Raw genomic sequence first — 17,163 nt, 5'->3', positions numbered from 1 at the left:
CAGATCTGTCAGTGCAGGGTGGGGGGTGGAGGGGACAGATCTGTCAGTGTATGGATGTTGGTCGGTGGTAGATCTGTCAGTGCAGGGTGGGGGGTGGAGGGGACAGATCTGTCAGTGTAAGGATGTTGGTCGGTGGTAGATCTGTCAGTGCAGGGTGGTGGAGGGAACAGATCTGTCAGTGTATGGATGTTGGTCGGTGGTAGATCTGTCAGTGCAGGGTGGGGGGTGGAGGGGACAGATCTGTCAGTGTATGGATGTTGGTCGGTGGTAGATCTGTCAGTGCAGGGTGGGGGGTGGAGGGGACAGATCTGTCAGTGTATGGATGTTGGTCGGTGGTAGATCTGTCAGTGCAGGGTGGGGGGTGGAGGGGACAGATCTGTCAGTGTATGGATGTTGGTCGGTGGTAGATCTGTCAGTGCAGGGTGGGGGGTGGAGGGCACAGATCTGTCAGTGTATGGATGTTGGTCGGTGGTAGATCTGTCAGTGCAGGGTGGTGGAGGGAACAGATCTGTCAGTGTATGGATGTTGGTCGGTGGTAGATCTGTCAGTGCAGGGTGGGGGGTGGAGGGAACAGATCTGTCAGTGTATGGATGTTGGTCGGTGGTAGATCTGTCAGTGCAGGGTGGGGGGTGGAGGGAACAGATCTGTCAGTGTATGGATGTTGGTCGGTGGTAGATCTGTCAGTGCAGGGTGGGGGGTGGAGGGGACAGATCTGTCAGTGTATGGATGTTGGTCGGTGGTAGATCTGTCAGTGCAGGGTGGGGGGTGGAGGGCACAGATCTGTCAGTGTATGGATGTTGGTCGGTGGTAGATCTGTCAGTGCAGGGTGGTGGAGGGAACAGATCTGTCAGTGTATGGATGTTGGTCGGTGGTAGATCTGTCAGTGCAGGGTGGGGGGTGGAGGGGACAGATCTGTCAGTGTATGGATGTTGGTCGGTGGTAGATCTGTCAGTGCAGGGTGGGGGGTGGAGGGGACAGATCTGTCAGTGTATGGATGTTGGTTGGTGGTAGATCTGTCAGTGCAGGGTGGGGGGTGGAGGGGACAGATCTGTCAGTGTATGGATGTTGGTCGGTGGTAGATCTGTCAGTGCAGGGTGGGGGGTGGAGGGGACAGATCTGTCAGTGTAGGGGGCAGATCTGTCAGTGCAGGGTGGGGGGTGGAGGGGACAGATCTGTCAGTGTATGGATGTTGGTCGGTGGTAGATCTGTCAGTGCAGGGTGGGGGGTGGAGGGGACAGATCTGTCAGTGTAGGGGACAGATCTGTCAGTGCAGGGTGGGGGGTGGAGGGGACAGATCTGTCAGTGTAGGGGGCAGATCTGTCAGTGCAGGGTGGGGGGTGGAGGGGACAGATCTGTCAGTTGAGGTCCGGTCTGTCAGTCCAGCTGTGAGATGCTGAGGTCCCTCCTCCTCCTCTTCAGTCCCAGCTGTGTCCTCCTCCTCCTCCTCTCAGCTGCTCCCTCCAGCCGCCTCCTCCGCTCGGGCCTCCTCCTCCATCCCTCCCTCCCTCCCTCTGTCCTCCAGCACCGGCTGCCATCCTCTGTCCCTCCATCTCTGCCCGGCTCCCCCACTCACAGCCCGACCCGGACCTCAATGACCACACCATGATGACAGGGATCGCCGCCGCCTCCTTCTTCTCCAATGCCTGCCGCTTCGGGGGCTGCGGGCTCCACTTCACCACCCTGGCCGAGCTGATCGAGCACATCGAGGACAGCCATATCGGTGAGTGTCCCCCGATCATTGTGTGCGGGCGGGGGGTGTGAGCTGTATGGGGGGTGGGTGTGCGGGGTGCCGGAGGTCCCGGGTAGCGGATCTCCCCCGCCCCCCTCTAGGTGTAGTGTCCGCCCCCCTCCTTCCCTCCCCGGGGTGCTGGCATCAGGGATGCTGAACCCCCCCACCCCCCATCCTAGGTGTGCTGTCACCTCTGTCATGTGTCACCCGTCATCAGCCCGTGTGTGGGCGGGGCACAAGGTGTCCCCAGAGCTGTCATCCCCACACTGTGTACACTCCGCCCGCTCCATACATCTGTATAGATGGAGGGTGATCGCCCCGTCCGCCCATCTCCTCCCATCTCCTCCTCTGTCATCACTCTGTGTACTACTGAGGCTAGGCCCGAGGGGAGGAGGACCACACACTGCCCGCTATCACCTACCTGCTACTCACCTACCTCTACACACTGCCCCTTATCACCTACCTACTACTCACCTACCTCTCTACACACTGCCCGTTATCACCTACCTACTACCCACCTACCTCTCTACATATCACCTACCTACTGCTCACCTACCTCTCTACACACTGCCCCTTATCACCTTACCTACTACTCACCTACCTCTCTACACACTGCCCCTTATCACCTACCTACTACTCACCTACCTCTCTACACACTGCCCGTTATCACCTACCTACTACCCACCTACCTCTCTACATATCACCTACCTACTACTCACCTACCTCTACACACTGCCCCTTATCACCTACCTACTGCTCACCTACCTCTCTACACACTGCCCCTTATCACCTTACCTACTACTCACCTACCTCTCTACTCACTGCCCGTTATCACCTACCTACTACCCACCTACCTCTCTACATATCACCTACCTACTACTCACCTACCTCTCTACACACTGCCCTTTATCACCTACCTACTACTCACCTACCTCTCTACACACTGCCCGTTATCACCTACCTCTCTACACACTGCCCGTTATCACCTACCTACTACTCACCTACCTCTCTACACACTGCCCGTTATCACCTACCTACTACTCACCTACCTCTCTACACACTGCCCGTTATCACCTACCTACTACCCACCTACCTCTCTACATATCACCTACCTACTACTCACCTACCTCTCTACACACTGCCCTTTATCACCTACCTACTACTCACCTACCTCTCTACACACTGCCCGTTATCACCTACCTCTCTACACACTGCCCGTTATCACCTACCTACTACTCACCTACCTCTCTACACACTGCCCGCTATCACCTACCTACTACTCACCTACCTCTCTACACACTGCCCGTTATCACCTACCTACTGCTCACCTACCTCTCTACACACTGCCCGTTATCACCTACCTACCTCTCTACATACTGACATTGGCATTCACTGCACACCTACCTACTATGTCATAGTACTACACACCTACCTACCTACTATGTCACAATACTCCACACCTACCTACTATGTCATAGTACTCCACACCTACCTACCTACTATGTCATAGTACTCCACACCTACCTACCTACTATGTCATAGTACTCCACACCTACCTTCCTACTATGTCATAGTACTCCACACCTACCTTCCTACTATGTCATAGTACTCCACACCTACCTACCTACTATGTCATAGTACTCCACACCTACCTACCTACTATGTCATAGTTGTCCACACCTACCTACCTACTATGTCAAAGTACTCCACCACACACCTACCTACTATGCCATAGTACTGCACCCAAAACTTACCTACTATGTCAAAGTACTCCACCACACACCTACCTACTATGTTATAGTACTCCACCCAACACCTACCTACTATGTCATAGTACTCCACCGCACACCTACCTACTATGTCATAGTATTCCACCCCCAACCTACCTACTATGTCATAGTACTCCTCCCCACACCTACCTACTATGTCATAGAACTCCACCCCACACCTACCTACTATGTCATAGTATTCCATCCCAAATGTACCTACTATGTCATAGTACTCCTCCCCACACCTACCTACTATGTCATAGTACTCCATCCCAAACCTACCTACTATGTCATAGTATTCCACCCCCAACTTACCTACTATGTCATAGTACTCCACCCCACACTTACCTACTATGTCATAGTACTCCACCTCACACTTACCTACTATGTCATAGTATTCCACCCCACACCTACCTACTATGTCTTAGTACTCCACCCAATACCTCCCTACTATGTCAAAGTACTCCACCACACACCTACCTACTATGTCATAGTACTCCATCCCAAACTTACCTACTATGTCATAGAACTCCACCCAACACCTACCTACTATGTCATAGTACTCCTCCGCACACCTACCTACTATATCATAGTACTCCTCCCCACACCTACCTACTATGTCAAAGTACTCCACCCCAAACCTACCTATTATGTCATAGTACTCCACCCCACACCTACCTACTATGTCATAGTACTCCACCCAACACCTACCTACTATGTCATAGTACTCCACCCAACACCTCCCTACTATGGAATAGTACTCCACCCCAAACCTACCTACTATGTCTTAGTACTCCACCCAATACCTACCTACTATGTCACAGTACTCCACCCCAAACCTACCTACTATGTCAAAGTACTCCACACACACCTACCTACTATGTCAAAGTACTCCACCACACACCTACCTACTATGTCATAGTACTCCATCCCAAACTTACCTACTATGTCATAGAACTCCACCACACCTACCTACTATGTCATAGTACTCCTCCCCACACCTACCTACTATGTCATAGTACTCCACCCCACACTTACCTACTATGTCATAGTACTCCACCCAACACCTACCTACTATGTCATAGTACTGCACCCCAAACTTACCTACTATGTCAAAGTACTCCACCCCACACCTACCTACTATGTCATAGTACTCCACCGCACACCTACCTACTATGCCATAGTATTCCACCCCCAACTTACCTACTATGTCATAGTACTCCACCCCAAACCTACATACTATGTCATAGTACTCCTCCCCACACCTACCTACTATATCATAGTATTCCATTCCAAACTTACCTACTATGTCATAGTACTCCACCACACCTACCTACTATTTCCTAATACTCCACCCCACACCTACCTACTATGTCATAGTACTCCATCCCACACTTACCTACTATGTCAACATACTCCACCCCAAACTTACCTTCTATGTCTTAGTACTCCGTCACACACCTACCTACTATGTCATGGAACTCCATCACACACCTACCGGCTATGTCAGATAACTCCACTCCACACCTACCTGCTATGTCATAAAACTCCACCCAACACCTACCTGCTATGTCATAGTACTCCACCCCACACCTACCTACTATGTCAAAGTACTCCATACCAAACTTACCTACTATGTCATAGTACACCACCCCACATTTACCTACTATGTCACAGTACTCCACCCCAAACCTACCTACTATGTCTTAGTACTCCATCACACACCTACCTACTATGTCATAGAACTCCCTCACACACCTACCTACTATGTCAAAGTACTCCACACACACCTACCTACTATGTCAAAGTACTCCATCCCAAACTTACCTACTATGTCATAGAACTCCACCACACCTACCTACTATGTCAGAGTACTCCTCCGCACACCTACCTACTATATCATAGTACTCCTCCCCACACCTACCTACTATGTCATAGTACTCCTCCCCACACCTACCTACTATGTCAAAGTACTCCACCCCAAACCTACCTACTATATCATAGTACTCCACCCCACACCTACCTACTATGTCATAGTACTGCACCCCAAACTTACCTACTATGTCAAAGTACTCCACGCACACCTACCGACTATGTCATAGTACTCCACCACACACCTACCTACTATGTCATAGTATTCCACCCCAACTTACCTACTATGTCAAAGTACTCCACCCCAAACCTACCTACTATGTCATAGTACTCCTCCCCACACCTACCTACTATATCATAGTATTCCATCCCAAACTTACCTACTATGTCATAGAACTCCACCACACCTACCTACTATTTCATAGTATTCCATCCCAAACCTACCTACTATGTCATAGTACTCCACCCCACACCTACCTACTATGTCCTAGAACTCCACCCCACACCTACCTACTATGTCATAGAACTCCACTCCACACCTACCTACTATGTCATAGTACTCCACCCCACACTTACCTACTATGTCATGGTATTCCACCCCCAACTTACCTACTATGTCAAAGTAATCCACCCCAAACCTACCTACTATGTCATAGTACTCCTTCCCACACCTACCTACTATATCATAGTACTCCATTCCAAACTTACCTACTATGTCATAGTACTCCACCCCACACTTACCTACTATGTCAACATACTCCACCCCAAACTTACCTACTATGTCATAGAACTCCACCCCACACTTACCTACTATGTCATAGAACTCCACCCCACACCTACCTACTATTTCATAGTATTCCACCCGAACCTAACTACTATGTCATAGTACTCCACCCCAAACCTACCCACTATGTTATAGTACTCCACCCAACACTGTGTCGTAGTACTCCACCCCAAACGTACCTACTATGTCATAGTACACCACCACACACCTACCTACTTTGTCATAGAACTCTACCCCACACCTACCTACTATGTCATAGTACTCCACCCCAAACCTACCTATTATGTTGTAGTACTCCACCCCGAACTTACCGACTATGCCATAGTACTCAACCACAGACCTACCTACTATGTCATAGTACTCCACTGCACACCTACCTACTATGTCATAGTACTCCACCCCAAACCTACCTATTATGTTGTAGTACTCCACCCCGAACTTACCGACTATGCCATAGTACTCAACCACAGACCTACCTACTATGTCATAGTACTCCACCCCACACTTACCTACTATGTCATAGTACTCCACCCCACACTTACCTTCTGTCTCATAGTACTCCACCCCACACTTACCTACTATTTCATAGTACTTTCATAGTACTCTACACCCACCAAACTTACCTGTTATGTCATAGTACTCCACCCCACACTTACCTATCTGTATGTAGGTAATCTACACTCACCAAACTTACCTTCTATGTCATAGTACTCCACCCCACACTCACCCAGCTGTATGGAAGTACTCTACACCCACCAAACTTACCTGTTATGTCAGAGTACACCACACACACTTACCCGTCTGTATGGAGGTACTCTATGCCCACCAAAATGACCCATATATGCAGTGAGTGAGTGAGTGAGTAACTTGGATAGCGCAACAAATGCGAACTTAATCGCCTCAAAAGTTTACTGCGAAGTTAGAACTTATTTACACAAGAGCGAACCATGGGCGATCACGTTTCAGAGGGAATTTGACTTATAGTAAAGAGGTGTTATGTTGCCTCCTCATTGCCTGTTTTAACCCCTAACGACCCACACTGCCACATTGGGGGTCCATTCTGTACGCCGTTGGGGCCTTTATGATGTGGCCCCATTTCATTGAATAGGTTGCATTTAGTGGGCAGTACCAGGCAGATGTGTATGCCCCCCTTTGCAGCTTGGGGAGGTGCAGTAAAATTATGGCTGTTCTTACCACCCCCCCAACTGCAAGTGTAATTTAGGTTTTACTGTTCTATGTGGTAGACGTTTACACCATATTTACCATTCTGTGTGGTAGTAGTCTACACCATAGAAGGAAACACACATGTAGGAGAGTTCCGGCTGCGCACCCCAAGATACATAGGAATGATAAGGGAAGGTTCCCCTAAGGTTCTCACAGATATATCAGGTCAAAACGCGTTGGGATTTTATGCAGTTCTACCACTCATGTTATGCTGTATGATTATATGGTTGCGTCTATATTTTAACACTGACATGTATCTGTAATTTATTCAAATAAAGACCTTCTTATATAATTCCTTTTTATACTCTGATTGACCCATTGACCCATTCTGTGTGGTAGTATTATATACCATAGTTACCATTCTGTGTGGTAGTATTATGCACCATAGTTACTCTTCTATGTGGTAGTAGTGTACACCATACTTACTTTTCCATATGGGAGTAGTGTACACCATAGTTACCATTCTGCGTTTTAGTAGTGTAAACCATAGTTACCGCTCTGTGTAGTAGTAGTGTACACGATAGTTACTATTCTTTGTGGGAGTAGTATACACTATAGTTACCATTCTATGTGGTAGTAGTGTATACCATAGTTACCATTTTGTTTTAGTAAAGTACACCCTAGTTACCATTCTGTGTGGTAGTAGTGTACACCATAGTTACTATTCTTTGGGTTAGTAGTGTACACCATAGTTACCGCTCTGTGTAGTAGTAGTGTACACGATAGTTACTATTCTTTGTGGGAGTAGTATACACTATAGTTACCATTCTATGTGGTAGTAGTGTATACCATAGTTACCATTTTGTTTTAGTAAAGTACACCCTAGTTACCATTCTGTGTGGTAGTAGTGTACACCATAGTTACTATTCTTTGGATTAGTAGTGTACACCGTAGTTACTGTTCTTTGTGGTAGTAGTGTACACCATAGTTACCTTTTGTTGTGGTAGTCATATACACCATAGTTACCATACTATGTTTTAGTAGTTTTTACCATAGTTAACATTCTGTGTAGTAGTGTACATCATAGTTACTATTCTAGTTACCGTTCTCTGTGATTATAGTGTACACCAGGGGTGCCCAACCTTTTGAAGAGCGAGGGCCACTTAAGCAACTTGGTAACCGGTCGCGGGCCACAATGAGCAGAACGGGTGGATGGCAGTCCACTCTTCTCTATAGAGCCCACTCTACTTTTTTTGCGGATCGGATTGGAGGTAGGCATTTGTAAACAGACACAAGACCATTTACATCTGCCACTCCTTAGATGTAAATGGTGGATCCGATTGAGTCGTACTGACTGTGTGAAAGGGGCCTAAGGCTGCTTTCGCACTGATGCATGGTTGTTTATTCGCACCACTAGTGCAGCACAGTTCCCTTGTGGCTTTCCTGCAGGTTAGCTGCACTTTGCCAAAGACTTATATTATATCCTGTAGGTGTGGTGCACTTTCAGAAAGCTCACCAAACTCACAGGTAATAGAAGTTTATGGCTCAGTGCAGGTAATCAGTTTAAAAGCAGCCCAGTAACCACTGCAGAACAGATATGCCCATATATACACTGTGATTTTAGTAATAAACTTACCTTTAAAAGCAGTATTCTATTCTATTGTATTCTATCCCAGAGCAGAAGGTCGCGGGCCACATCAGAGGGCTCAGCTGGCCACATGTGGCCCCCGGGCCACTGGTTGGGCACCCCTGGTGTACACCATAGATGCCATTCTCTATGGTAGTAGTGTACACCATAGTTACCGTTCTCTATGGTAGTAGTGTACACCATAGTTACCGTTCTCTATGGTAGTAGTGTACACCATAGTTACCGTTCTCTATGGTAGTAGTGTACACCATAGTTACCGTTCTCTATGGTAGTAGTGTACATCATAGTTACCGTTCTGTATGATAGTAGTGTACATCATAGTTACCATTCTGTATGATAGTAGTGTACACCATAGTTACCTTTCTGTATGATAGTAGCTTATACCATAGTAACCGTTCTCTATGGTAGTAGTGTACATCATAGTAACAGTTCTCTATGGTAGTAGTGTACATCATAGTAACCGTTCTCTATGGTAGTAGTGTACATCATAGTAACAGTTCTCTATGGTAGTAGTGTACATCATAGTTATAGTTCTCTATGGTAGTAGTGTACATCATAGTAACCGTTCTCTATGGTAGTAGTGTACATCATAGTAACAGTTCTCTATGGTAGTAGTGTACATCATAGTAACCGTTCTCTATGGTAGTAGTGTACATCATAGTAACCGTTCTCTATGGTAGTAGTGTACATCATAGTTATAGTTCTCTATGGTAGTAGTGTACATCATACTTACCGCTCTCTATGGTAGTAGTATACACCATATTTACCGTTCACTATGGTAGTAGTGTACACCAAAGTTACCATTCTGTACGGTGCTGCATCTTTTGCACTTGTCAACTTTCAAAGAATATCTGTAGACGGAAATGTCTCCTGTTTGGGGTGGCGTTGTATGTCCTAGCTGTAGAAGGGCTGCTCATCACACACAGAATTTCTAGTATTTTGAAACATGATTCACCAACCTGGTGCCATTATTTCCTTATCTGTGGACAAAGTGCCCATATTTTTCTGTCAGCTCTGACTGTTGCTCTGACCCAGTCATCTAGCCATTCAAATTTGGCCCTTGTCAAAGTTGCTCAAATGAAGAGACATACTGCTCCAGGTGAGGTAAATGAGCCTATTAGACCCCACACATGGGTGCCCGCTCCGACTCGCCCCATGAAGCATATACTAGAAAAAGACATGGCTCCACACCAGGGCTGGTCCTGAGTCCTTTTATTTTATTATTCCAATGTAACACACAGGACACTGATAGGCTACAGATAGTTGACTCGTTTCACACAAGAAAGCTTTGCTTAATCATAAACATTATGATTAAAGGGATAGTTCAGCTTTACCACAAAACTGCCTATGCAGATAAGGGGCATCTCTAGATCATAACAAACTGTGTAGCTCTGACTATAGTTGAATAAAGCCCTTGCTATAGGTGTAGGCCATTTACATACCTTATGAAACCTGACTGGAATACTCCCAAGACATTGCTAAGTACTCCCAGGACATTGCTAAGTGAGGCCTAGTCATCACTACTCACCTTCACCATCACAGGAGTGAGCTCTCAAATGCTAAGCTAAGAGCTACTGCATCATGGGAGATAAAGAGTATGTGAGGGGGTTTGAATGTGAGAAAAAGCTCACTCCTGTGATGGTGAAGGTGAGCAGTGACAACTAGGCCTCACTTAGCAACGTCCTGGGAAAATTCCAGTCAGGCTTCATAAGGTATGTAAATGGCCTACACCTATAGCAAGGGCTTTATTCAACTATAGTCAGAGCTACACAGTTTGTTAAGATCTAGAGATGCCCCTTATCTGCATAGGCAGTTTTGTGGTAAAGCTGAACTATCCCTTTAATCATAATGTTTATTATTAACCACTTAAGACCCGGACCAAAATGCTGCTAAAGGACCTTGCCCCTTTTTGCGATTCGGAACTGTGTCGCTTTAACAGACAATTGCGCGGTCGTGCGACGTGGCTCCCAAACAAAATTGGCGTCCTTTTTTTCCCACAAATAGAGCTTTCTTTTGGTGGTATTTGATCACCTCTGCGGTTTTTATTTTTTGTGCTATAAACAAAAATAGAGCGACAATTTTGAAAAAAATGCAATATTTTTTACTTTTTGCTATAATAAATATCCCCCAAAAATATATAAAAAACATTTTTTTCCTCAGTTTAGGCCGATACGTATTCTTCTATCTATTTTTGGTTAAAAAAAAAACACAATAAGCTTTTATCGGTTGGTTTGCGCAAAATTTATAGCGTTTACAAAATAGGGGCATTTTTATAATTTTTTTTTTTTTACTACTTATGGCGGCGATCAGCGATTTTTTTTGTGACTGCGACATTATGGCGGACACTTTGGACAATTTTGACACATTTTTGGGACCATTGTCATTTTCACAGCAAAAAATGCATTTAAATTGCATTGTTTATTGTGAAAATGACAGTTGCAGTTTGGGAGTTAACCACAGGGGGCGCTGAAGGAGTTTCGTTTCACCTAGTGTGTGTTTACAACTGTAGGGGGGTGTGGCTGTAGGTCTGACGTCATCGATCGTGTCTCCCTATAAAAGGGATCACACGATCGATGCAGCCGCCACAGTGAAGAACGGGGAAGCCGTGTTTACATACGGCTCTCCCCGTTCTTCAGCTCCGGGGGCCGATCGCCGCACTCCAGCGGCGATCGGGTCCGCAGGACTCCCGGTCCCGGAGCTTCGGACCGGGACATTTTTTTTCTCACAAATAAAGCTTCCTTTTGGTGGTATTTTATCACTTCTGCAGTTTTTATTTTTTGCGCTATAAACAAAAACAGAGCGACAATTTTGAAAAGAAGACTATATTTTTTACATTTTTTGCTGTAATAAATATCCTCCAAAATGTTTTAAAAAAAAAAAATTTCTTCATTAGTTTTTAGGCCAATATATATATAATAAGCGTATATTGATTGGTTTGCGCAAAAGTTATAGGGGGTTATTTACTAAAGGCAAATCCACTTTGCACTACAAGTGTAAACTACAAGTGCAAAGTTCACTTGAAATTGCACTGTAAGTGCACTTGGAAGGGCAGTCCCTGTAGATCCAAGGAGGAAAATAAAAAACAGCATTTTAGCTTGCACATGATTGGATAATAAAATCAGCAGAGCTTCCCCTCATTTCAGATCTACCCCTCAAGTGCACTTTGCATTTGTAGTTTGCACTTGTAGTGCAAAGTGGATTTGCCTTTAGTAAATAACCCCCATAGTGTCGATAAACTATGGGAAAGATTTACGGCATTTTTTTGTCATTTTTATTATTTTTATTATTATATATATTTTTACTAGTAATGGCAGTAATCTGTGATCTTAAGCGGTACATTGCGGGGGACAGTTTGGACACTTGTGACACATTTTTGGTATAAAAATGCACTGATTACTGTGTAAATGTCACTGGTAGGGAAGGGGTTAATACTAGGGGTTGATCAAGGGGTTAAATGTGTTACCTCGTGAGTGTTTCTTACTGTGGGATGGGACTGACTGGGGGAGGAGACATATCGCTGTTCTTACTTACTTACTAAGAACAAACAATCTATCTCTCCTCTCCTGTCAGAACATGGATTTGTGTGTGTTCTGTTCTGTCAGGGGAGAGGAGACAAATCGTTTGTCCCTAGTAAATTCCCGTTCTGGCTCTCGTGCCCGCGATCGCCGGTGTCCGGCGGCAAACGCGCCCGCCGGCCATGCGCATTGGGGTCCTCCCCCCCCCCATGCAGCGCGCGCCCTCAGCGGCTCTTAAAGGGGACAATGTACCCATACGTCGTTTTGCGGGGACATGCCACTTTTCCGACGTATGACGGCGTGAGCTGGTCGGCAAGTGGTTACTCTTTGTAAAGGTCAACCATCCTTTTAGGCACAGTTTTCTTGTGTGAAACGCGTCAATCATTTGTAGCCTCTCAGTGTCCTGTGTGTGTTGCGTTGGGATTTTTCAATAAAATTACTTAGGACCAGCTGTGGTGTACAGCTATTTATTTTTCCAAAGTCGCTAAAATCCTTACGCTTGCCCATGTTTCTGCTTTCAACACATTAATTTCAGGGACAACAGGTTCACTTGCTGTCTAGTATATTATATCCTACTGATTTTCAATTGCCATTGGATCAAGATAACCAATGTTATTCACTTTACCTTCCAGTGGTCATAATGTTATGGCTGATCGATGTAGATTTCATTTTGGATAATTTGGAAAGGTTAGATCGTATATCAGTGACTTTCTATTGCTAATCATTCTCCCATTAGGGAGATTTCCCCTTATTTCCTGTTCTGGAAATTAGTACAACATTTCCAAAGCAGGAAAAATCCCAGCTTTAGTGGTTGCCACCAAAGCAGGTGTTCTGATTGGAAGATATCTCCTGTTGTCCAGTGTTGGTCACAGTTGTTTAGGGTTGTCCCGATACCAGTATCGGTATCGGGACCGATACCGAGTATTTCCAGGAGTATTTGCGACAAATACCTCCGATGCCTAAATAGAATACTTGCCCGCCCCCCAGCCGTCGCCGCCGTATATCGCAAATCAGCCGCTGCCGCGTTAATCACCGTGCGGCAAACATTACAGGCACCTTTAGTTTGAATAGCTGTTTTGCCCGCCGCGCTGTGTATAGACACTCCCCCTTGGACAGATCTGTCCAATCCCGAGCAAGGGGGAGTGTCCTTTACACGGCATGGCAGGGAAAACAGCTATTCAAACGAAAGCTGCCTGTAATGTTCGCCGCACCGTGATTAACGCGGCGGCGGAATCATCATTAGGTATGGGGGACATGGCTGCATATGTTTGGGGACATGGCTGGATATATGTGGGGGGACATGGCTGCATATATGGGGGACATGGCTGCATATATGTGGGGGGACATGGCTGCAATATGTGGGGGGACATGGCTGCATTTATGTGGGGGGACATGGCTGCATTTATGTGGGGGACATGGCTGCATATATGTGGGGGGACATGGCTGCATTTATGTGGGGGGACATGGCTGCATTTATGTGGGGGGACATGGCTGTATATATGTGGGGGGACATGGCTGCATATATGGGGGACATGGCTGCATATATGGGGGACATGGCTGCAATATGTGGGGGGACATGGCTGCAATATGTGGGGGGACATGGCTGCATATATGTGGGGGGACATGGCTGGATATATGTGGGGGGACATGGCTGCATATATGGGGGACATGGCTGCATATATGTGGGGGACATGGCTGCATATATGGGGGACATGGCTGCATATATGTGGGGGACATGGCTGCATATATGTGGGGGACATGGCTGCATATATATGGGGGATATGGCTGCATATATGTGGGGGACATGGCTGCATATGTTTGGGGACATGGCTGCATATGTGGGGGGACATGGCTGCATATGTTTGGGGACATGGCTGCATATGTTTGGGGACATGGCTGCATTTGTGGGGGGACATGGCTGCATTTGGGGACACATTTAAAAAAAAGTATCGGTATTCGGTATCGGCGAGTACATTAAAAAAAGTATCGGTACTCGTACTCGGTCCTAAAAAAGTGGTATCGGGACAACCCTACAGTTGTTAGTATTGGATTTGGCCTGTTGAACATAAGTCTCAGGACAAGTAGTGGGGGTGGGTGTCCCTATTGAGGAAATAGACAGCAATATGAACCTGGCAGAGGTTCTACACCTTCCTTGCTTTGTCCACAACTACGAAAGAAGTTTTGCCTGAAGTTCTGTTTCAATTTGCATTGTTACATTCCAAATTAAAACGAGTGGACAGTGTCTTGACTTTATCAGTCTGTCATATAAAAACTTTTTATTGCATTTTCCCAAACGTAGAAACACATGTCAGCTGCTTTGTAGATGCAGTTCTGTAGTGTCTGGGTGGGATAATTTATCCATACTTCTACATTCTCAATAAGCCTGAACTGACTGGGCTTAGAAACCCGACATTTTGTTTATTGCATGTACATTAGATATCAAGAAAGGCAAATTGTAAGGCTTAGTACACACTGGCAGTTGTAGTGTTTTTACCTCCTTCCAACCACCTACCTCCAGATTGACATGGCGACTGAAAGGGTGAGTTCACATTGCTGAGGCTGCGGTGTGGGAATTCTAACTTTGAATGTCAACTTTGACAAGCAGCACCTCCTGACAAACCTGCCCATTAAAGTCAGTGGGACTGTGCCACAACCATGGCAATGGTGGTTATGGTGAAGTTGTTCAATATAAAATCCCTATTGGGAAAGAAGATTCCCCCCTGGAGCAGTATTGCCACCACAGGTCACTTTTCAGAGTGCGGTTAAGTCTGCAATCCAAGTGAAAAAGGCCCTACACCATACTGAGAATGAGATATGTTTAGCCAAAGCTTTTTTTCTCAGAAAATAGGTGCAGGAACTCAACCACGACCTCCTAGTAACCAGTGACACTGTGCAGCTGACAGGCAACAAGTAACACAGTGTAGCCAACAGAGTCCTAGCATCCAGTGATGCTGTGTACCCTTTAGCCTTCTAGCAACTACTGACATTGTGTAGCCAACAGCGTCCTAAAGCCAGTGAAGTTGTGCAGCCAATGGCATCCTAGCAATCTGTAACATTGTGCAGCCAACAGTGCCCTAGAAACCAGTGACACTGTGTAGCCAACAGTATATTAGCAACCAGTAATGCTGTGTAGCTAACAGAATCCTAGCAGTTATTAATGCTGTGTAGCTAGCAATGTTCTAGCAACGAGTGACACTTTGTAGCCAACAGCATCCTAGCAACCAGTGGTGCTGTGTAGCCAGCAACATACTAGCAACCACTGATGCTTTGTAGCTGACAGCCTCCCAGCAATCAATGATGCTGTGCATCTGGTGGCGTCCTAGCAACCAGTGACACTGTGTAGCCATTGGTGACGCTGTGTAGTCAATGGTGTCCAAGCAACCAGTAACAATATGTAGTGGAAGGGCTCCCTAGAAACCAGTGACACCAGTGACACTGTGTAGCCAACAGTAGCCTAGCCACTGGTGACGCTGTGTAGTCAATGGCGTCCTAGCAACCAGTGACAATATGTAGCTGAGGGCTTCCTAGCAACCAGTGACACTGTGTAGCTGACAGCATTCTAGCAAAGAGTGACGCTGTATAGCCAGCGGTGTCCTTGCAACCCAATGACACTGTGTAGCTGATGGCTTCCTAGCAACCAGTGACACTGTGTAGCTGACAGTTTACTAGCAACTGATGATACTGTGCTGCTGACAGTGTCCTAGGAACTAGTGATGCTTTATAGCTAACAGTGGCCTAGCCACCTGTTTGGGGTGAGTAGGGGGTGGTGCACGCAAAGATATATGCACACTTTGGCCATACGTCAATTACTCTGGCCTGTCTGTGTATGCCAACATTGACTTGGTTTAATTTCCTACAGTTTCCATACCTATGGCCATGCTGTCACAAAAATGTTGCAAGGGCTTTATTGGTTCCCCCCCTCCCCCTCCCCCCACACACACAGTACACCCCATTTCATATGTATAATAGATAGTAACACACCTGTGCTGCAGCCTACCGCAATACACATGTGGTGCACAAGTGCACATTACAGTAACGCACTTTTGTAAAAAAGTTTAAATCCAGTTGTTTGTACTGTGAACAAGAAGTAGAATTTCTTCAGAAATACTATGAGATTTTATGTGACAGCCAAAAGTAAATCTAACCTGCAAACATCCAGAGCAGTGACGCGAAGGGACGGTGACACCCCGTGTCTGCTGTGGTGGAATGTAGATATCAGCAGTGGTATGTCAGATGTTTCATAGTTCCTCTGAGCATAAACAAAATACAATGAGCCATGCCAGCCATGTACTAAACATAGCATAGCTGAAATAAAGACTGATTACATACTGTAGGTGCAGCATTACTTATCACACAGCTTCCACTTATTACTTTTACTATTCTGTGTTGCATGCTTAGATTTTTGTTGATCCAGTAAGGCTTTGACTTATCTGATAAAAAATGTTGTCTTTGAAGAACATCTGGAGTATGCTGTTGTATTACAGGATTTTTATCATGCTCATACGTGAAAATGAATGATCTGAGGATGAATGTTATTTTAGACCTAATTTGTTAAGAACTTCCTCCTGTACAGGATGGTACAACCACACACTTAATTAGCTAGTACAAGCTGCTGTACAAACACATGCAGCAGCCATTCTGTTCTGGTGTACTATATCTGCAACAAGTGGCAACTAAGTGGA

The 17,163-nt window shown here is 46.0% G+C and overlaps 1 protein-coding gene across 1 annotated transcript in view; it reads left to right on the top strand.

Moving 5' to 3' along the window:
• The first annotated feature begins 1,502 nt into the window (after positions 1-1,502).
• The window catches only part of JAZF1 (JAZF zinc finger 1), a 355,941-nt gene continuing 340,280 nt past the window's right edge, over positions 1,503-17,163 (top strand). The window contains exon 1 of the mRNA XM_040352925.1: positions 1,503-1,720. Within this exon, the coding sequence (XP_040208859.1) occupies positions 1,603-1,720 (118 nt within the window). The 5' untranslated portion in view covers positions 1,503-1,602. The remainder of the gene's footprint in view (positions 1,721-17,163) is intronic.

Source organism: Rana temporaria, chromosome 5, assembly GCF_905171775.1.
Source record: "Rana temporaria chromosome 5, aRanTem1.1, whole genome shotgun sequence".
Lineage (NCBI taxonomy): Eukaryota > Metazoa > Chordata > Amphibia > Anura > Ranidae > Rana > Rana temporaria.
This window is presented reverse-complemented; position numbering and strand designations above follow the sequence as displayed.